General features: G+C 39.0%; 1 protein-coding gene and 1 long non-coding RNA gene across 4 annotated transcripts in view; one reads left to right on the top strand and one right to left on the bottom strand.

Moving 5' to 3' along the window:
* CSTPP1 (centriolar satellite-associated tubulin polyglutamylase complex regulator 1) overlaps positions 1-22,738 on the bottom strand; it is a 78,866-nt gene that overhangs the window by 12,271 nt on the left and 43,857 nt on the right. For all 3 annotated transcript variants that reach the window (XM_053979636.1, XM_053979637.1, XM_053979638.1), the window contains one exon: positions 2,270-2,354. In XM_053979636.1, the coding sequence (XP_053835611.1) occupies positions 2,270-2,354 (85 nt within the window). The remainder of the gene's footprint in view (positions 1-2,269; positions 2,355-22,738) is intronic.
* On the top strand, positions 15,134-20,756 carry LOC128808481 (uncharacterized). The gene is made up of 4 exons (XR_008437473.1): positions 15,134-15,239; positions 15,475-15,617; positions 19,153-19,245; positions 20,623-20,756. It is a non-coding gene; the product is annotated as an uncharacterized LOC128808481 (long non-coding RNA).

Here is a 22,738-nt window from a genome sequence, read left to right as displayed (position 1 = left end):
AGCCTTACTATTGTGCCAATGGGGAAATTTTATGGTCTCCTGATTGTGGTTAAAATCTCAGAAATCCAGACTAGACAGGATGTTCCCAGGACAAACTCTAGACCAGGCAAGTTGCAAGGACTTTTACCATTTTCTGCTACCATTAAAGACACAATCTGTCTTAAAGCCAGGCTGGCTCAAATGAGTTTTCAGAGACTTGGTTTATTTACTGAGACATGGAGGCAAAAATAAGCAAAACATACAAAACAGTCTGCACTCTTAGGCAATCTTTTAACAACACGAGTACTGAATTGCAAGCCCCAGTTCCATTAGTACTGCTCAGTGCAACATGAGCTCACACACCAAATAAAACAGCATAGGAGCTGTGAACTATGGGGCTGTCACTACTCAAATGTGGGCAGTGAGTTCCTTGTGTTTCTCTTACAATAGAAAAATCAGTGCTCAGGTACAGATCTTAAAATCATGGCTAAAATCAAACCAGAAAAAAAATCCTTCATTTTCTGTCCTACAGTTTCAAGATTCAGAAAGCCAAAAGGTGTCTCTGAAGATCAAAGGTATCTCTGTAGATTAAAGTCTTTAATCTGCTAATGGCTATAACCATTTGAAAAAAAAAATCCAAGAAATCTCACAGACACAGATATCCTAGTTCATTTTTTGGATATGACTTCTGCACCAGGAACAGGAAAATAGAGCTCTCTGATGTCACATGAATAAAACCTATATTGTTGTAGCCTCTGTTCTAATGTTCAAACATATTCTGATCTTAGCTATTGTTTGTTATCAGAGCATAGCAACAGCTCCTGCATGAGTGGACTGCACCATGCTGTGAGATCATCTCAGTCATGCAGCACTAAGGCTACAGCTGTGACTGCCCTCTTCCCAGCAGTACCAATGCAGGTCCTGCCTCTGTCACCGAATGTTGTGGCTACTCCCGCTGCTACTTTATTTAATTATTTTCCTAAGAAAATTATCAACAAAACTGTTGGGGGCGTGCAGACTGAAGAAGGAACAATGTCTCTAGGTTTGCATGTGATACTCATGTTTTGCAAAGACTAGGTCAACTGGTGCTGTAAGAAAGTCTGCAGAGCTCACCCTTCTAACAGGCAGAAACCAAGGAGGACAGTGGGAAGTATAGACCAGAAAAAGGACAAGAGAGTGAGCAACAGTTGTAAGCAAAGGGAAAATGGTTTAGAAATATGACAAGTTTTATTAAAATTGTTCAATTAGATTAGCTTGTTACAGAGCTAGCAATGTGCAAGTAAATCTCTAGCCAGACAAAAGTAGGAGTGAGGTCACCCCCACCTGAGTCTCTGTGCCTCTGACAGAGATCTCTTATCTCTCCAACACCTGCTCCCAAAGCCAGCTTGTCTGTCTCTATGACACGTGCACAACAGTGCAGCAGGCCCCTGAATGGGGCCTCTAGTTTACAGCAGCCTTGTGGACTAAATTCTTTGACACAAACATCACAACATGTGTAGATATGCTGAAGTCTCCTTTATTGCATGCACCATCACAAATTCCTGCTCAGTTCAGCTGGAGCCCTATGAAATACACAGCAGCACACAGGGCTGGTGCTTGTGTACCTCCATGAAAGGAAGTGGCAGATATATCTCTGCTACAGGGCTAGCGTTCTTTCTTAGTCTGGCACTGGGGGACAAGCAACTGAACAGATGTGCGTACTTATTACATTTTCCATATCAGATAGTTAATAATCAGCTGCCTGGGCTGGACTGGAATCAGCAAGCACCATCAGTAAAATACTCCATATCACATTATCAATGCCCTGAGCCAACTATCAGCTTTTTGCCTTGTCTAGATTAAAATAAAATTTCAAACAGATTAGCTGCCATGTTCTTACCAAACATATTTTAAAACACTGGCAATCTTTCAGAGGTTAGTGTGTTTAAATGTGATCAACCATAGAAGCTGGGGCAAGGGGGAATGTTTAGAATGGTAAACACTATTTGAAATCAAGTTTAAAAAACTTGTCAGTTAAAAACATATTGGCTAACATTCTTTTAAAGGCAACTCATCTGAACATAGAGCCAACAGCAGCATTCTGCATTGATATTTCAGTCTTTGTATATCTTAAATATATACTGTTTCACACTGCTAGAGAAACACCCTGTTGTTAACCTCAAAAGATGGTGTCTCTTCCCCAAAACCTTAAAAGCTGAAGGTCCCTGTTCCTACTTTTACCCACAGGTCTAGTGCCTAAGTCCATGCATGTGGGACTATTCTTGCCTTTAAAGAGAGAATGAGGACTCACCTTGCTGCTTTCTGAGTGAGTTCCATTGGGAAGTCAGGGCAGAGCAACTGCAGCAGGCAGTGGTATTCCTGTGTTGTCAGCAAATCTGCAGGAAAAGAGAGGTGAGAACATTGTAATTCTTTTATAGGCTGTTCCCTCCCCTTGCTTCCCCTCTAGGAAAAAAGCCTCCTATTCCCTTTACTCCCAATTCAAGTAGTCTGAGTATTAAAGACAATATAACTGTTCCCTAGACTTTCAGAGCTGGGCTCTGTAGATGGAGTTTCCAGCACCATCTGAAAGAGGCCTGATGAAGGGGGTCTCTGCAGAGAAACAGGCTCCTGCAGAGAAACTGGTAATAGGTAGTGAGTGATTCAGTGTGAAAAAGAGGTAACCAAAACAGGGCAGTTTCAAGTGAGAACACAGTTTGGTTTGACTTGAATATAACCATGTGGAAAAAGGAATCATTTCAAAGTTGCTTAAATTTGCTGAAATTCACTGGCATGGTGACATTCCCTACAATACACTTGAAAATTATCCACAGAACATCTGGCAGCAGTAACAAAGGCAAACAAGGTTTTTGGGTTGTGTATGGAAGGCTACAGAGTATAAACCACAGACGTTATTACTTTGGCATTCAGTAAGGCAGCTGGATGGTCTCTTTTGGAATAATGTGTACAAATCTGGTCACTGTATTATAGGAAGCACAGAACTAAGATCCAAAAAACACAAGAAAACCAATCAAGTTATTCATGTTTTAGAGAGCAGCTTTGTGGAAGACTGGTCAAGAAGGAACTCTGTGGCTCAGCAGAAGGAGTCTAAAAGAGGTGACTCTTAGGGAAGTTTATAGGATCCCAAGGGAGTGGAAACATCCTGATGTCAAAAAGCCTTACATGATTGTATGTTCACAGTCCAAAAGGCTGTGGACTGGAGTTAAGAAGAGGACTAGCTGAACAGCAGCAATTTTGCAGTACTTCTATATACAGAAGAATGCAAAGTATGGAAGAAAGAGCCAGCGGTGGAAATAGAGCCAAGCAGTAGTCAGGAGGGGATCTCAAGGGCACTGGCAGTGGGACTGAGGTACAGAGCATAAGTTCTTTTGCCACAAACACGTTAGTCTTCATTAGACTCTTACCCAAATAATTAACTTTGTTTCAGATGACAGCCACAACTTAGAATCACAGAATCAGCAAGGTCCAATCATTAACCAACACTGCCAAATCCACCACTGAACCATATCCCTAAGCATCACATCTACATGTTTTTTGAACACTTCCAAGGATGGTGATTCCATCACTTCCCTGAGAGGGAAGGGGAGTGGGGGAAGGCATTCCAGTGCTTGACCACACTTTCAGGGAAGAAATTTTTCCTAATATCCAATCTAAACTTTCCCTGGTGCAACTGGAGGCCATTTTCTCTAACCTCGTAACTTGGAAGGAGAGACTGACCCCCCATCTCTCTACAACCTCTTTTCGGGTAAATGTAGAGAGCAGTAAGGTTTCCCCTGAGCCTCCTTTTCTCCAGGCTGAACAACACCAGCACCCTCAGCTATTTCTCCTAAGACTTGTGCTCCAGACCCTTCACCAGCTCCATTGCCCCTCTCTGGACATGCTCCAGCACCTCAATGGCTTTCTTGCAGTGAGAGGCCCAAAACTGGATGCAGGGTTCAAAGTGTGGCCTCACCAGTGCTGAGTACAGGGGAACAATTACTGTCCTGGTCCTGCTGGTCACACTATTGCTGATACAGGCCAGGATGCCATTGGCCCTCTTGGCTACCTGGGCTGCCATTCAGAAAGACCTCAACAGGTTGAAGAGATGGGCAGAGAGGAACCAACTGAAAATTTTGAAAGGCAAGTGTAGGGTCCTGCCCCTGGGAAAGAACAACCCCATGCACCAGTCCAGGCTGAGGGCTGACCTGCTGGAAAGCAACTCTTTGGAGAAGGACCTGGGGGTCCTGATGGATAACAAGCTGTCCCTGAGCCAGCAGTGCCCTTGTGGCCAAGAAGGCCAATGGTATCCTCGGGTGTACTAGGAAGAGCATTGTCAGCAGGTCCAGGGAGGTGATCCTGCCCCTCTACTCAGCCCTGGTGAAGCCACATGAGGAGCACTGTGTGCAGTTCTGAGATCTTCAGGACAAGAGAGACATGGACCTCCTCGACCAGGTCCAGTGGAGGGTTACGAAGGTTATTAAGGGTCTGCAGAATCTCTCTTACAAGCACAGGCTGAGTGACTTCGGCCTGCTCACCTTGAGAAGAGACAACTGAGAGGGAACCTCATCAATGTATATCAGTATCTGAAGGGAGGGTGTCAGGAGGATGGAGCCAGGCTCTTTTTGAAGGTGCCAAGCAGTAGCACAAGAAGCAATAGGCGGAAACAGATGCACAGGAATTTCCACATGGATACGAGGAAGAACTTCTTTCCTGTGGGAGTGACCATGCACTAGGTTGTCCAACAAGGTTGTGGAGTCTCTCTCACTGGAGATACTCAAGAACCATCTGGATGCAATCCTGTGTCATGTGCCCCGGGATGAACTTACTCAAGCAGCAAGGTCGGACCAAATGACCCACTGTGATCAGTGACCCATTCTGTGATTCTGTGATTTTCCACAGCCCAGCACAGGAAGCAGGTTACATGAAAACAAAGAACCTGGGCATATAAAAGCTCTTGTTGAAACAGACGCTTTCTCATAAGTGAATAGGATAGTATGGACCTCTTACTCTTCAAGGATTTCTAAATCTAGCTTTGAATAATGCTGGTCAATAGATTTCTGATCTTTGCTAAAAAGTCTAGATGTTGGTCTGAAGGAATCACACCAATTGGAAACTTTATGCAATACTCAATTTCCATTTTTTATTTGCTTAAATTAAAATTCCTATTTGTGCATCCTTACACCTCTTGCTTGTTATTATTTTTTCTTTCATTTGTCAACAGACCATTATAATAACCCTTTCTTCATACTGTATCTTATTCAATCTACTTAACAGATAACTATATTTATCTAAAGTTAAATCTCTTTACCTTACCCTCTACTTCTTTCCCTACTTAGTCTAGTTATATCAGTTCCTATGCTTTGATCCCCTTTAGATTTCCACAGTGTGGTGTCCGGCAGCATACAAAGCATCCTTCATGCACTCAGAACAGACAGGCTCTAAGAGGATAATCTGCCTGCTTTAATCAGCTAAGGCCTTTTTCAATAATTTTGGGTTTTAGTCTCTTTTCTCCCTGAAGGTGAAGGAGGTTGAGGCTTTTTTTTGTTTTGCTGTTTTTTTTTTTTTTTAAGGACGAGGTTTCCAAAGAAAGTTGCGCTTTTTTCTCAGTCCCTGTCTGATTAATAGACAAAAGCAGCTTGAGAAGGTAACTAGGCCCTAAGAGAGCATTAGTTTTGAGGCATAAATAGAGATCTCTCATTTGTCAGAAATAACATATTCCAAAAACTTATAATAATTCATGCTGTCTTTTTTTTCTCTCTCTTCTTACCAAATCACAGCATCATCCTTACTCCTCTACCATAAAACAAAACAATATAGAGTAAAAGCAGAAGTCTGCTCAGAAGGAATTTGGGGAAGGGTGGCAGAAATCCTCTCCAAACCAGAACATTAGAGAATGAAGTTTGTTGTCAATAAAAGTGGAATTAATTACAGTTTCAATCTTTGGGCAAATGGTCAATTTAGACTAGGAACTGCCCATAAAGTTGAAGTGGTGCAGAGAAGTTCCTGCTCCAAAGAAACACTTTGTTTCTAATGCCTGGAGAAATGGCACCAAATTATTCAGTGAAGTACACAGGCAGACTTTTTTAGGCTATAACACAACTCAGCCTGTAGACACCCCAGGCGCCTGAACAACAAATCATACCAATTTTTCAGACTATAGTTGGGTACCTTTTATACAGGAAGTGGGATCACCACAGACCTAAGGAGGTGTCTTCAGTTTGCTGTGATCACTGTTTTCCTATCCCCTACACCAAGGTCAGTGAAGACCATGCAGAAAATTACATTTGCCCATGTACCACATTGTCTGCCAAGAGCTGCTGGGAATAAACAAGGGCAGTTTTGGTGCATGACCACGTTGCTCCTTCCTGTCTCCAGGCCACAGCTGAGTAAATAGAGCTCAATGTTGCATGATGAAGAAAGAAAGAAAAGAAGGAAGGTACAGTCAGAGTGAGTGAAAACTAGAATCCACAACTGCCACTTTGGTTGCTACCACAAATTACTGCATCTCAAGTTCCAGTAACAAATGAAGCAAATCATGGAGTGTTTAAATCTGACCCCACAGCACAGGGCAGTGAGATACACACACTCTACCGTGCCCTTGCAGTGGAACAAACTTGCTCATAACCATATGCTTAAGGATGGAGATTGCAGTCTCCATGTTAATCATGTTCATTTACAGCTGAACTAACACTTCATTCTTCTACTAAAAAAGAGGTAATAACAAATTCCAAACTCATTTTAAAACAACACCTCACTAAGAAGGAGCTTAACAGGAAGTACTTTGACCATTCAGCATAATTTCTGCTCTACTAGACCTCAAATTCTTGCCTAGCTTGTACTGCTACTGAGACCATGCCACTAGCAAATTCCTAACCCTTTCGTACAGATTGGATTCTCCTGTGACTAGTTTATTGTCTTTTAGTGCCTGAGGCAGACCGTTTCTCATGTTTCAGAGATACAGAGGAGAAAGAATTTTGTCCATGTGATACAGTCTAAGAAGGTACCATTTTCTGGATAAAAATGGCCTACCTTGAGAAACATGGAGGCAGCTGCTTTGTACTTCCCTGGCTTTTAAAGCACATATTAAAGCTGTTTCTGAATGTGGCTAACAGATGGCACACAACCTGGAGTGATGCAAACTCCAGGAATACTAAATGATGTGTTAATGCTGCTGTCAGTGTTGTGCGTGAAGTGCAGACACACCTGAATTATCTTAAAACCAGTTATCTTCCATAGTGACATAGCCTAGACATAGAAGCCTACAGCTCAGTGAAGGCTGTAAAATCTACCCAGGAAGCCAATAAATATTTAGGACTTAGCCTGAATTGCAGTCATTGCTGCCGTATCTAGGCTGCTTTCAACACAAGAAGTAGCTATCTACAATGTTGTCACAACATTGTGACAGCTATAAAAATGCCCAAAGCAGTAGGAGAATATTTACTGCAGCTGGTGTATGAAATCTGCCCCAAAATGTCACATTATTAGCTTCCCAGAAACACAAGGACTGCCTTGGTGAATATACATTAAAGTTCCCTATGCCCATATTTTTTTATGGACAACCAGTATCCAAGCAGACTGGAGCCCTAAGCAATGCAGCTGTCCCCTCTGAATTATGGTAGGACACACAATTTCCACAGGTTGTTTTTCTACTACAGTCATGAAGTCATTCAAGAGTCATAAAGGCATAGAACTGTAAATCAGTCTCCTGCAAATATAACAGAGAACAGCCTAATTTCTTTTTTTTTTTTTAAGAGTTGGAATAGTCTTTGCTGGCCTTTAGTTTTTTAGTGCTTCTGGTGTAAGTACGACATATTTAGGATTCTCTCTATATCCATGAAGGATTGCAACTTTGTAGAAAACAACAAAAAAACTAAAAGCCCCCCAAATAAAAATCTACATGTTCTCATGCTGTCTACAGGAACTACAATTTTACAAAAAAGTGAACATAAACATGAGTATTGATAATACTGCAACTTCATGAGTATCATCTGGCTAGTAGGCTAAACCCTGCACATGCCTTGTTCACAGGATACCTATGGCCTAATTTCCTCCATATATCTACTGCTAATAACAATCAAAAAGGCAAGAATTCTAGGGAAATTAATCCATGAATAGGACTGAGCATATTCATCTAAGACATGTACAGTAGGATTCATTTTGCTCTTGAAATGTACAGACAGCTTCTACAATCATTAAATCTTAGTCCAAAGAGTGTAGGAAAATCAGAAGAAAACTGAGAGACCCACTTGTTACTTCTAAGCAATGGGAAAATGCTCTAAAAGCCAAAGATTGATACCAGGTTAGATAAAAAAACCACTTATTTTTTAAAGGAAGATTTTCTAGTGAATATTTTAAAGAGGATAATGGTAAAATCTATATCATGGATAAACATAAGAACCTGATCTTTACATTGAGTCTTGGGCATAAGTAGCCTTTAATACTGTGGATTTGTACCAAGGTCTGGCTCAATCTCATTATACACTAGCATATATTATTTCTATATTTTATACATTTTATAAATTACTAGCATGTATTTTCTTATTTTAACAACTGGATGCATTAATTCTGTCTTCTTGTTGATGAAGTTCAACATGCACCTAAGCCAATCTAAACTTTTACTCCTGCTGAAAGGGACAGGCTCACTCTTTCTCCTTTCCCATCACTTGATGGTGGCCACATGGCTCTGAACCACCCCTTGTACCAGCTCTGCCACTCAGCAGGCCTCTTGCTGAGAAAATTCAACTTTTTCCCTGGGCTAGTGAATTGCACTGGCTCTCAGAAATATGTGATGAAAGCTCATGCAAAGCAAGCTGTGGAAGAGCACAGCCAGCTGCAGGGAAGAGGGAAGCAGGTGGATAAGGACAGCAGATTCATCCCTCCTCAGTAGAGAAAAATTATTACATAGGCTTAAGTAGTTCCCTGCTTAAGACATTTTAATCCTTAAAGTCCAAGATGTATGCAAGGCAATGTCCTAAGATTAGTGATCCTCTAATGAAAAGCAGGTTTAGCTTTACCTGACGTACTTGCACCCTGCCTGCTGTAATGGCTTGTCAACACTCTGGTATCAGACACATTTAAGACAGAACTTTTGGTATCCTTACTATCCAAGCAGGCAGATGAATTCAGGTTACTCACAAACCTACTCTTTCCACTGATAATTGTTCACATCCTCCCATATGGGATCCTCAGGAAAGGACCCCAGAAGCCTTTGTGTCTGATATGACAAGACAGCAAAAGCAGACAGGGTAACTGAAGAATGCACAGAATAACTACAGTTTGGCTCAGATAGAAAGGTACCTTCAGCAATTGGCTGAACCCTGGATTGCCTCTCCTAACCTGTGAGAATTCGAGCAAAATCCTGCCAGACACAAGGGAAGGGAGCTGCTGCAGGTGAGCAGTCTTCACAAACAAGATGTTTTGCACTCTACAAAAGATGCATGACTGCAAACAGCAGACTTAAGTGACTCCTGTTGACAACAGGTAAAAAGAGCCAGTTTATGATGTGAAAAAACAAAGAGTGAAAGAGATTTAGTGAGATTTGCCTGGAACAACCTATGTCTGACTCAGGACGAATATAGTGGAGAGCTAAGCAGACTGATATGAAGAATGAAGTAATTTGGTCTTGAGGTAGCCCTCAGACAGTTCATGAACTGAGAAACGGGTCCATTATGCAAAGTTTGTAGCACCCTACTTTGAACAAACTAAAGGTTTTTATAAGAGTCAAATCTTCTAGATGGTGTGATTGTTTTCCTGCACTTTGATCTTGAGCCCTTTTATCAATAAACCACTCACCAGATTAACAAAAACAGAAAATTAATTTATACAGAACTACTCCAATTCTATCCCCAGAATCCAGATTCTTTCTGTTTATACAAATGTTAATCATCCTCTAGTCTCTTTCAAATGCTCCATAATTACCCTTTAGTATGAAGTGTTTCATGTGGCAGCATTACTTCAGCTTTGAGTGAATGCTACTCAGGGCACCATGAGCTGTGCCAAAGGTACAGTCCAAGGCTATCATTTGGCGTGCTTATGTGGCTAACATGGCACATCCACAAACTGAAAAATTCAAACTTTCATTAGAAACATAGAGACATTAGAAACATTTCAGCTCTCATGGTTGTAGAAAAAACATTCCAATAATCAAAGAATTTAACTGATAAAGTGTGATATTCCTGAATCCACAGAAAATCTGAAACATGACTGAAGTTTGATTTTTTCCCTTTAGGAACCTAAACACTGTACCTAATGCAAGACTAAAGACAATGTTAACTCTTTAATTTCTTGTTTTAAGTCTAGAGTGGGACTTCGAATGTAGTTTTGGCTTAAAGAATTCAGAGTTCCTAAAGTGCAAGAACAGCAAACAATAAGAAAGGAGAAGCAGCCACAAGTTCTGGCAGTATTTCCAGAAGCAGAAAAAGAAGATAGAAGATGACAAACAAAAGAGTCTGGTTTAAATTTTCCAGTACATAGTTGAATACAGGAACCAGATGGCGACTTAAATGGACACCCTATTTTCTCCATGCAATGTTCTTTAACATTTACAAAGATAAATCCATGCATATTCCAAAGCACATATAATCCTAAAGATATGCTCAGCTCATTGAGTATGATCTCTAAGGACACTTAGCTTTCTCTAAAGGACACCGGCCTAATTTTGTGGACTACAGTATGAGAATGTATGACTACTCATCATGTTTCAGAGGCATAGCAAACCCAGACCAAAACAATGCAAGACAGATAAATGGCTTTTAAGACAGGAAAACTAGAAATAAGGTACCATTTCAGAGTGAAAGTAATTTATAACTGAAATGCCATAATATTTGACATTTTTTATGTGTCCACTATGAAATGATTTTTTCCTCTCACTATAATGTTACTAAAGACATAACTAGCAGATCTCCCCAGCTATAGGTGGTTTATCCTGCTTTTATCTTGTTCAACAGCTGACTTTTCCTCACTTTGAGAAATTTTCAGTCACTTGTGTAGAAAATAATCAATCCAATGCCAGAGCTAATTGGTCTTGTAAACAATAAGGAGAAAACACTTCTGTTGAAGTTCTGGCCATCTGGGGGGCAGGCTGCTCAACCACTTGAAACAGGACCCACAGCACTCTTAATAGTGAAGTACAGGAATGCCGGCAACACTTCACTGAAGGGGACCATCAACATTTCCCCAAGCTCTCAAACAGCAGCAGTAATCTTTAGACAAGATGTGGATCAGCCTCTACTCAAGAAAACAAGTTGTCATTAAGCTTGAGATCTTCAAAACAACTGAAGAATTCATGGCTGCACATCACGAGATGGGCAGAGTAAATGGGCAGGTGGTATGCAGCTGTATTTCATTCAATGCAGGACCTTACATCCTCCCTCGGATATGTACTAGGACTAGTGACAATATGGCCAGTCTTCAATTAGTGTTTGGTATTTCCTTTCTGCTTTGGGAGCCCCAAGAAATACAGTTAGCTGGCAGACAGCTCATCAGTGTCATGCACACAGGGTCAGGGAGCAGAAGAAAGCTATGACATTGACCTAAAAGAAAGAGGAGGTAGAGGATAAGAAGGACACACAATGAACTGTGGAAATGCTGAAGATTGCTGTAGCAATGTAAGATCAAAGATTTCCTTGATTTCCAACTTTTCCAGGAAACATCAGTGAAAGGTTCCAATGAACCAGTTCTGGTAGAATCAGGTATTTTCAAATACGTGTTAATATGGTACAAGGTGGCATGTAAAAGCATGAGGTGCAACAGTCAACAATTTTCTCAGAACAATGAATAAAACAGGAATGTTTTGGACTTTCCTCTTTTAGTGACTTCATTGGAAGAAGCATTCAAAGAACAGTGCAGCTGCTACAAGCACCCAATGGAAGAGAGACAATTTCAGCATAATTTGTATCATGACTAGGGATAGTCTTGTGTGTCTTCCTGACCCTGGTCCACATCAACTCTTAACTAATCTACTGCAAAGTTTTGAACAGTTGACTGCACCTTCACCAAGAGCTGTTATCACAGCAGGCACTCTGCTGATATTGCTTCTCTGAAACACATCCATCGTGAGCCCAGCTGTGAAGGAGACAAGTTCAGGCATGCCAAGAATGGAGAATTCCACATGCCACCAAGAGTGACACCAGTATGCAATTATACAAAGTAGTCAACTCACTCGGTTGAAACTCAAGAAACTGGTTGTGATGCACAAAGCACTGAAGGATCTAGAACATCTTTCTCTATGCACTTGTGTTCACCTGGAACCATTTGACTACCTGACATAAATATGCATCTTCCAAGAACTGAAAGCCACCAGCAGGCCTGGCCATTCTTTGACTTTACCGCACGGTGTATTTACTAGAGGTTTACACACAGGCTATGCAGTATAATCCCAAGTACCCAGACTGTGGGCTAGTTTTCTCCAATTTTCTTTCCCAAATTATAGTGCCTAAAACAATAGTCTGAAAGGAAAGGGCATTGTTTTTAGGAACCTCCGAGTCAACAGTTAAAGTCTCTGTTCATAAAAATAAGTATGGTATCTGGACCTATGCTTGGCAGTGTTGCTCAGTCATAAAAAACGCTCTTAAACACACCAATATTGAGTCTCTTTTATGAGTGCGGAAACTTAAAAAGAAAATGAACTTCAAACAAAGCAAACCTATAAGACAACTGGCTGGAGAAAGGTAATCTGGTTAATGACAAGACTGAAGAAGTCATCATTAGTTATTTAGAAGGAAATGCAGTGGAGCATGTAAGCTTCACAGAGAATGCTTGGAGCCCATTACAATATCAATGAGCTAGATTAATGATTGTAAATGACCACCACTACAGAACTGGTCTGAATACAGAACAGAATGAATGCACTATGAGAAACCTGAAACAAGGCATCCAACTGCCCCTTTTAAGGGTATGCTTTTGGCTAAGGTTCTGTAATGTCCCTTGATTTTAACTCTTACAACACTCTAGTGAGCTATGTGTCCAAAATAATGTTGTTTTTTTTTTTTAAGATTGAAAAGAGAGAGAAAGAATGTCATTTTTCACTGTATTTCACATGGAGAAATACGTATTTAATAAAAAATTAATATAGATATTAATTTCTAAAAAATGAAACAAATCCTTTTTATTTTTTTTTTTTAATGTTTCTTTAAGGAAATTCTAAACTTTTCCATTTAATTCTGAATTTTTTTTATGGACATAAATGGCATCTTTGTCAAAGTTTAACTTAAATGCCACCTATTTTACAGCGAAACAAACTTCCTTGGGCCATGTACCATGAACCACAAGTTAAGAATATTTTGCTGGAAGAAAGTTCAGGTCCTAAATATTCAAACATTATGCCCTAACACTGATGCTATGCATATATTATGGTAATCAGAGAAGTGCAAGAAACTAGACAAAAGAATAAGTTGTTTCAGAAAGAGAAAAGGACACTTTCTTGTTGTTGCACAGGGCTTTCTAGAGGGGAATAAAAGGCCATCTACTGGAAGACATGTGTAGAGAGGAATCCATACCATAATTCTGGCTTGTTAAAGCTGAAAACAGAATTCAGTTGTATAATCTTTTTCAGCCTTATAATGAGGTCAGGCTCTTCAAGATCTTTGTACAGATCTTTATAGCAGGAACAATAAAAAGGAATATCACTTAACTGATTAGTTGTGGGATGATAACTTAGCATAGTGAGCAAATGATTTTTACTAGATATGATATGCAAGTGATTTTTCCTAAAGGAAGCATGATCAGTTTTCTGTAGAATCCTGGATGGATTGCTGCTGTGATGCAGGCTACTGAGAAGACAACCAAAAAAAAGTGGAACAAAACACCATCTCTAAAAGATGTAGGACTGTCCTTAGTTGGAACAGTTAAAAACCCACAGTTACTGCTGACTAACCCGTTAATGGCAACAGTCAGTGAGGTTGGCCATCCACAGTGAGTAACACTGTATTAACCTTTACTAGCAGCTGGGGCCTCAGCTACATTGCTCTAACACAACTGTACTATGTGGTTTCACTTACATTTTTTCATCTGCCATGCAACAATATCCTGACTGTTCACCAAGAAAACATCATGGAAATGCAAGCAGGGTAAACCCTCAGAGGAGGAATGAGATGAAAGCTGCTATTTAAGCATCTCCAGCCATTGAAGACTTAGAACACACATGTTCCTTTTATTTCCTGCAATATCTGCCCCTTTTTTCCCATTCAATGTTAAGACTTATGGAGCAAGTCTGAAAATCAGATGGCGCAAATTGTACAGCAATATAGATGCAAGAAGCACTTAAATATAATGTATTTCAGCATGTGTTCTTGACTCAAAGGAAATGTGCTGCATCTTTCAAAGCAAAGCTTGAAAGCTGAGATCCTATTTGCTCCCTGCAATTAGAAATATTTCTTAATACTGCCCTGATGGGGAAAAAATTGCTTCCTGGTGTTTCTGGCAAAAGAACTCTCTCAATTCACTGCATCAGATGTAGCTGTATTTTAGTAGTACTTTATGTGAAGTGGATGGTAAAAAAGGGAATTCTAGACAAATGTATTAATTCATCCTCCTCTCACTTTCATGCCATGTTTAAAGGTAGCATCCATCCTTTCAGTTGCCTTTCACATGAGTTATCTTCTGTCTGGATCTGTTTCAGGCTTTACTGTGCCAAGTCCCTGCCTACACGCAGTACTAAGGGCTCCAAAACTAGTAGTGCTAGCTCTTAAGAGATTCAAGATTAAATGAAATTATTAACACATAGGGGTTCCAAAATGAAAGCAAAAAATATCCTATCTCTAAGAATCCTCAGAGATGTTCAGCAGACAAATGCAAGAGACAGTTCCTCAGTTATCAGAAAAATAAAGAAGTGACTCTTTGGACTGGAGAACATGGGTCCATGTGCCAAAACAAGACTTAACTGATCCTGGAATTGGAAACAGGAAGAATAGGGGCCTTTAGGATTCATGCTTGTAGGCAACAAACAATGATGAAGTTCAAGGTTTCTAAATGATCTCCACTAAATGGGATATGTTTGGAAAGTCACTTTGCATGACATGTTTATCAAAGGAAAAAACAAATCTTCTCACTATTTACTTTTGTGCTTTCCTTTTAGAAGGATGTTTTCTGGGGTTTGGTAAAGAACAAACAAATGAGTGCTACAAAGAGAAATAGACTGAGAGCCTTTATGTGTACATCTCATTTTCACTTGCAGCTTTGTATACACAGCTGTGACCAGAACAGACTTTTGCTGAATGAGGGACACACAGTTCTGCAGCCACTGCCACAGCAAAAGGAAGATGATCATTACTTGCTTTGCAGTTAAGGTTTGAAATAACAAATCAGTGAATTATTTGGAAATTTAATTAGCTTTTCTTTGAGTTCCTTTTCTTTTTGAACTGCTGTCTGAATCACTCCAAAGTCTTTCCATGAATACAGTGTGGATTTGAAAGCTTTCAGAGCTCGACAGATTAGATTCTAATTTCAATGTCTGAGTAAAAATGTTAACTATTCTAGATGTTAAAAGTAAACACTGAAAATACTTTCTATTGTACCTATTAGGAAACAAAAAGAGAACCACCCAGCTGCTAGAAGTCTCTTGTACAGCAGGAATATGTGGAGATGCAGGAGTGAATTTGTTGCTGCAGTAATGTGCCTTCAGATGCAAAATAGAAATAGGGACAGAAGAGTTTTGACTAGATAATGTAAGTATAACATATTCCTCTTCTTTTCAGTATTTTAGTATTTCTAAGAGTGAATACTACTGGTCACCAACACAAGATTAATGACAATGATATATCACCAAACAGCCATATCTGATTCAAAAATGTCCAAAAGCTACCAGGGGAAAAAAATTGAATTAGGGAATAAATTTAAGCAGGCAAAATAGTATCTAGAATGTTTATGCAGAAAGATGAAAAGTATTGATAATTTTCTCAGAAAAGTGACAATGTTTGGCTCAGTGACTGTCATATTTGTCACAGATGAAACACATAGCTGCACATAGAATATTTGGGATCTAGTCACATTTTCTCCCCTGCCTAGAAACACAGGAGAAGAACATAGTTGTCTAATTATTCATGTTTAGTCATTTTATAACAGGTTAACAGTTGATATGTAACATTATAAATAGGGATCTGTAATTCTTTTACTTGGCTATCATGGCCTACAAGCATTGATGGGAATAAAAAACATGGCATGAATGAACAATGTAGAGAATTGAAAACTTATAAAAAGACCAAAATTGATACTATCCCCAGTATCTATAGCAGTTACAAGATACTAGTACATTCACATGTTTTAGGTAGAAAAGCCACAGCACTCTTCTAGAGATTGAAAACAAACAAACAAACCCCTAAAAAACAAAGTACTGGCATTCTCAACTCCTGAAAAAGGTAGAAATCCCTTGGAGAAAGAAAATTGTTACCTGACAGGAAAAACCCAGTGATCTGTGATACAAATATAAACTAAATTAGCAAAGTGAAATAAGAAAGTGCCTGGAGAAATTCTACATGATCCTCAGGTGGAAGATGACAGTGTACCTTATAAACAAGCCCACATAATGTTCACTTTCAACACTTTCCTCTAGGGAGACTTGGAGAACCTAGCACTGGTATCTCAGAGAGAACATACATTTCAGTCACACCAACTAGAGGATTCTAATTTAGGAAAAGGGACTGCAGAATCAGGAACACAGCAGACAATAAGAAAAATCATAATTACTTCATCCTGCATCAGGTCTGACACTGAAGAAGAATACCTGATATTATACAAGGAAAGGTGAGAGGTTCAGTCAGTCTGGTAACTGCTTATTTCCCACTGTGCACCTGGCCATACTGGTGTGTTGCACACAGTAGAAGTTTCGCCATTTCATAAGACGATGAATGCAGTGCTTTCTTGCTCTGAACATTAGCTAGAGTTGAAGTAGAACAATAAGGCAAAGAAACTTGTTTCCTCCTATTTACCTCAGACAGGCACAACTGCTTCCTCTACTCTTAAATTATGTCCCCCATAATTTGACTTTGAAAATTTGACTTTGAAAGCAGAAGGCCTTGGGTCAGGAGAGATTCTGCTGTCACAGAATGAAAAAGGAATTAGAGTACCTAATGCCTAATGTAATCAGAGACCCAGAGATACATTACTGCCTGTTCAGTACAGAACATCCACAGGACAGAGTCAAGCATTTAAGTCAGCTACCCAACACTAGTTAGATCCTTCCATTATAGGTCTGGACTATAAATGCTAAAAATTTTCTTCATTAATTTGGCTGGGTCGATTATTGCTGCAAGCCTAAGGTAAGCATTATTGTTAACTGAATGGATGAGAAACAAATGAACTGAATCATCAATGAAGAGATTTAAAAGCACAGCAAAGCAGACAGCCACTAGTGTTCTGAAAAAAAAAAACCTCTGTTTATTAAATTGGTTAGTTTAAACTGGTTAGTATTTAAATTTTTAAAATTTAAGGACATACGTGTTTCTATTCCTAGGGTTTTCCTTGTCTGTTCCAAGACAGATCATCCTGTGAAATTGGAGCCCAACATTAGCTGTACAGAAGGAAGGTCTTTAAGTGATAGTACATGATACCACATTTAACAGTGTTCCTGTGCCAATTTGCATAATGAGTGGGGGATGAAAAGCAATAGTTTTTCTTCATGTACAGCTCAGTGAGGACAGTTCCAAGCCTGCCACACAAAACTGCTTTAATAATGCAATCCAGTGCCTTTGATTTGAGGAACATGCAAAAGAATAAACAACCTATTAATCTAAATTTTCTTGTTTGCCTGAAAGTACAAAGCAGCAATGAACAAACCTCTTGGCTACATTAAGTGTACTGAAATGCAAAACTGTTTCTTTTCTCACCCTACAGTTACTAGGGAAAAAGAAGGATAGAGAAGATGGGAAAGAGAATAGGCAAGAAAAGCAGAAATGGTTTTAATATAAACTGTTCAGTTAAAACACAGGGCACAACAAATTCTGGAGGAGGGCTTTCAAGTATACACGAAGGCACTTTAATACAAGTGGATATGCTCAGAAGATGAGAGCTAGAGATAGCACTACTTACTAAAGAGAAAGAATCCTCAGGCTAACCAGCTCTGAATTGAGCTGGTATTGTCAAGACTAAGGAACCACTGGTAATAGCCTGACCAATGTTTTCAGTGGTTTTGTTTGTTTTGGGAAGCTTCAATACAAAATACAGGTGAACACCTTGATTAATGTTAGTCTCCTGACTGTCTGCAGTGGTGTGTTTTACTCTGTTATTCTAATGTACTTGCAGTCAGCAGAGGTGCTTTCATTATCCATCCACTAATTTTAACATCTGAAACAGAATTATTCTAGAAATACTGTCAGTCTGACTCAGTCCGAGTCTGCTGTGCTCAAGCACTATGAGGGTGGTTGGAGGATTTGTTTAGGCATTTGGCTAAGCAGTTTTGGCAAACATTCTTGGTTCCCCTAGAGCCTTTTTCACAGTTTGAGAAGGGCAGAGATATATTAAAGCTGCTTGTCAAAGCAAATTCATTACATCTATGGTCTGAGTAAAACATGCATAGTTTTGTTCAAACTGTTTTCTGTATCTATAGCAAATTATAACATACATCAGAGAGTTAAGAAAAAGAATAAAGCTACTTCATTGGCTGTAGTACCAGTGGGCTTTTAGCAAAAATAGGGAAAATATTCTGACAACTTTGGGATGAACAGAAGAACAACAAACTGAAAAAATGGTAGGACTTATACCATAGAGGATTTAATATCTGTATATCTGTCAGTTCCGCATCCATAATACTTTTTATATGAGAAGTTGAGGAAAACACTAGAAATACCTGCAACCAGGATGTTTTCAGTAAAATGTTATGTGAGCCAATAAATAAGTCATCTTTGTGCTTTGGCTCCCTCCCTTCCACATGCTGCTAAATCCAGACAAGACAAATTCAACAAGCTGCTGATAGTTTATGCTACAATTGTAAACAAGAGATTTGAAGTTATATATAATTTGTTTTCTGAGGAAGAGAAGTTCAATGGTTAAGAGCAGGTCTGGCCTACCAGGCCCTTTATAACACCATCAGACAAAGCTGTAATATAAACATAGATTTTATACAGGGTCTTCTACTGCAAAGGGAAGTCTTATTCTCGCTTACATTTCATTCCCATCCTCTCCATTATTCCAGCACAGCTGCCTATACAGCCTCATTACAAACAAGACAAATACTAATGAAACTGAAAGGAAATTTCTTTTTTAAAGGTTATTTTTTGTTTGGATCAGCTCTGTACTGTCTTCACCACACAGCCAACTGCACCCCCAAAAAGAAAGGGAAGAAAATCAGCAGAGAGGAAGGTAAGAACTACTCCTCCTCTCACCAGTTCCAACCTAACAGTCCTTATCTGGCCACAGGCTCAGTTGTCTTCCTTGGGTTGAAGCAGTTTCCTTGCAAGTCACCTGGCAGCACAGCTGGCCACAGGACTCCCAGGCAAACTCTTTTCTTCACTGTCTGAAAGCAATGCATCACCTTCCTCACAAATATCCTTACCTCCAAAGCACACAAGAGAGAGTGATAGACAATGCTTTATAAATGACAGTAGTTGCAATTAGAAAACCTGACTGAAATCCATAATATTCCTGTCAAAAAAAAAAAAAAAAAAAAAAAAAAAAAAAAAAAAAAAAAAAAAAAAATCAATGCCAGTGCAAAAGCAGGAAATTAATCTCCTGGAGAGTAAGCTTAACTATCTCCTGCATCACACAATTCTAAATCATTAAGGAAATAGCTTGTGGTTATTAAAGCTAGAGCATTAAAGGGATAAATCATTCTGAATTTATCTACTGAAGAATCTCTTACAAGAGTAAAATCTTGAACTAAAGTTAGTGAATAAGTGTCAGGTGCCTCCAATTATATCCTCCAGTAGCCACCGTGTGAAGAAATTTAAGGTCATTCGGTTAAGGACAAATGAATCTTTAACCAGTCACTTTAGCACTCAGCAGTGGTGCATGAGCCTCTATTTTGCAGCATCAGAGACTGCATTTTATTAAACAACACTGGAACATCCCTTGCTCTGGGCAAAAAAGTCATTAGTGCAGCCAGTTCCACCCCCTCTTATGCGTTTATGTATTTGACTTGGAAAGGTGCATCTTCTTCAAAAGTGCCATGTTTGCCTTAAGGTATTCCAGGCAAGTCAATTTTCTTCACTAGTAATGAGAGTACATACCCTTTTAAGTTTTGGACTTTGTTGGTTTGGGTGGATTTTTTTTTTTCAAGAGTTACTCATGACTATCAGGTGGTTGAAAGTGTGATAATTAATTTTGAAATTACCAGATTAGATTTCTCTGCAGAGAGTGGGTTATTAATAGCTAAAGAGTTCAAAATTCTGAAAATCCACCCACAGTTGAACTGACATGCCAACATAAGGCTTATTTTGCCTTTGCTGTCAGCTTCTATCATTTAGAAGACTTATTATTCAGCTTTTTAAATGGCAAATATCATTACAATAAACCACTCTAACTTGAGTAAACTGAAAAACCTGCTTTTGGATCTTCACTGTTTAAAAAAATCTGTCTTTCCACTCAATAGAATAAAATAAGGATGAACAGAGATGAATCAATTTATTAGAAAAGAACCCTTTTTGAAACTTTATGGCATTGCCTAAGCACTGAATTTTTCATCTTATGTTACAAATTCCTGTATCTGAAACTGAAATTTTTCCCTGTTTACTCCTTTAGGTACTTTGGAAGTCATGCAAAGAATAGAATGAGGCTTTGTCCAAGCTGTTACCTGATTTTATGCGCAAGTTATAAAATGAACGAAGAAGAAACGCCTGCTATGGAATTTGTTCAGCACATGGAATACATGGCCGTATATGGAGTAAGAAGGCTGTTAGTGTTCATCAATTATTTCAGTACTCCAAGTCTTTGTTTATCTCAAAAAAACTCAAGGAAAAGCCCTTTAAAGACATGACAGTAATACAACATTGTAAATGTCAAAAAAATGCTAAAATCATGAATGTGCAGAAAACTACCTCAAGTATGTATAAATTATAACAACCCTTCCTCCATTATGCAAATGCTATTTTGAAGCATTATGCTATTACAGATTTTTCTCCTTGTTTCTTCATAATATTTACCATTCTTGCATACTTCATGCCAATTCCATTGTCACAGTGCTGCCAAACATTTTTATTGACACATTTTTGTATTATACTTTACTTGGATGAAGTATCACACATTTCATTGTGAGAAGAGGAGGAGCAGGCACTGATCTCTTCTCTGTGTGACCAGAGACGGGATCCATGAGAATGCCCTAAAGTTTTGTCAGGGGAGGTTTAAGTTGGATATTAGGAAAAGGTTCTTCACCCAGAGGGTGGCTGGGCAGTGGAACAGGCTCCCAGGGAAGTGGCCACAGCACCAGCCTGACAAGAGTTCTAGAGCTGTTTGGACACATGGTGTGACTCTTGGGGCTGATACTGCACAGGGCCAGGATTTGGACTCGACGATCCTTACGGGTCCCTTCCAACTCAGCATATTATGTGATATATTCCTTTCCAAAAGGTACACAACCTACCCAAGAGGAAATTCAGATAGTGGGAAAGATTAAGTTCTCTGACAAACATTGACAATATTTTAACTACCTTTCTGATATATTTCAAGTGGAAGATTCAAGTAAAATTCATCTAATATTAGCATAAATATATTTCATAGATTCCTAAGCAGTATAAAAATAAATAAAACAATGTAAAAAAAAAAGCATCTGACAGCAGTAAATAATACTGAGAAGCTAGGAATTTGCAGAAAGCAGGGAAGAGAAACAAAATAAAGCTGGTAAAAAAAATAGGGGAAAAAAGAGAAAGATAATGATATGCATATCAGGAGAAAACTGTAGTAATGATAGTCCTCTTGACATTTTGCTACATGGGGGTGGAAAAAAAGTAGTATTCAGAAAAAGTGTGTGCTGTATTTAATCTGATACACATCATCCTTCTTTTTCTGCAGAATCCTAAACATTTTCCATTCCAATGATAATTTGCGAGGATGTCAGTAGTGGAGTGGTACTTAACATATTAAAAAATTAAAAGCAGATGTTCATAATTTCTGTGAGAATTTTCAAGAGGGTTGGCTGACAAGCTCTCAGCACTACTGAGAAGTCATTTTCAAAGCCTGAAACACCTGGGAAATTTTACAGGACTAGAAAAAAGCTGAAGTCACTTCAGCACTTAAAAATTCTAAGACTGGGGCTTACTCTGAGTGAAGGGCCTACCGAACAAGAGCACACAGTATACTGATGAGAGCAAGGATGGGGTCAAAATAACACTTAAAGTACTGCCACCAGATGAGATAACCTGGGCATCTGTACCATGGCCACCCTGATAGCACTTCCAAACAAAATATTCAAACAGGAAATATTGCATTTTATAGCTATGAAACATGAAGAAAGGCTTCTTGGTGAATTAAGCAATCTTTTCAAAGAGAACACAAGTCTAGGTGTAAAAAAGCATCAAAAGCCAGTTAGGTTTTCTGAGATATTACCCTTCATACAAACAACTCTGTGATTAAAAATTTTGAATTACTCAAAACAATAGCTAACTACATAAACTGTTACATCTCAAAATAAGGATGAGGAATAACTACTTGTGAGATGTACTTCTCTTGGGATCCCCAAGAATACCTCCTCAGTTCTACATTTTAAAGCAAATTTTCAATTAATGGCCTAGAAGAGAAAAATAATTAAGTGTAACATTTGTGAGCCATATACAAACTGAGGAAATTAAAAATTTAAAAGGAGTAAGTAGTACCATGGAGAAACCTCAGCTCACACATAGCTTAGAGCTTCATATGTGAAACA

The sequence above is a fragment of the Vidua macroura genome, chromosome 6, assembly GCF_024509145.1.
Source record: "Vidua macroura isolate BioBank_ID:100142 chromosome 6, ASM2450914v1, whole genome shotgun sequence".
NCBI lineage: Eukaryota > Metazoa > Chordata > Aves > Passeriformes > Viduidae > Vidua > Vidua macroura.
This window is presented reverse-complemented; position numbering and strand designations above follow the sequence as displayed.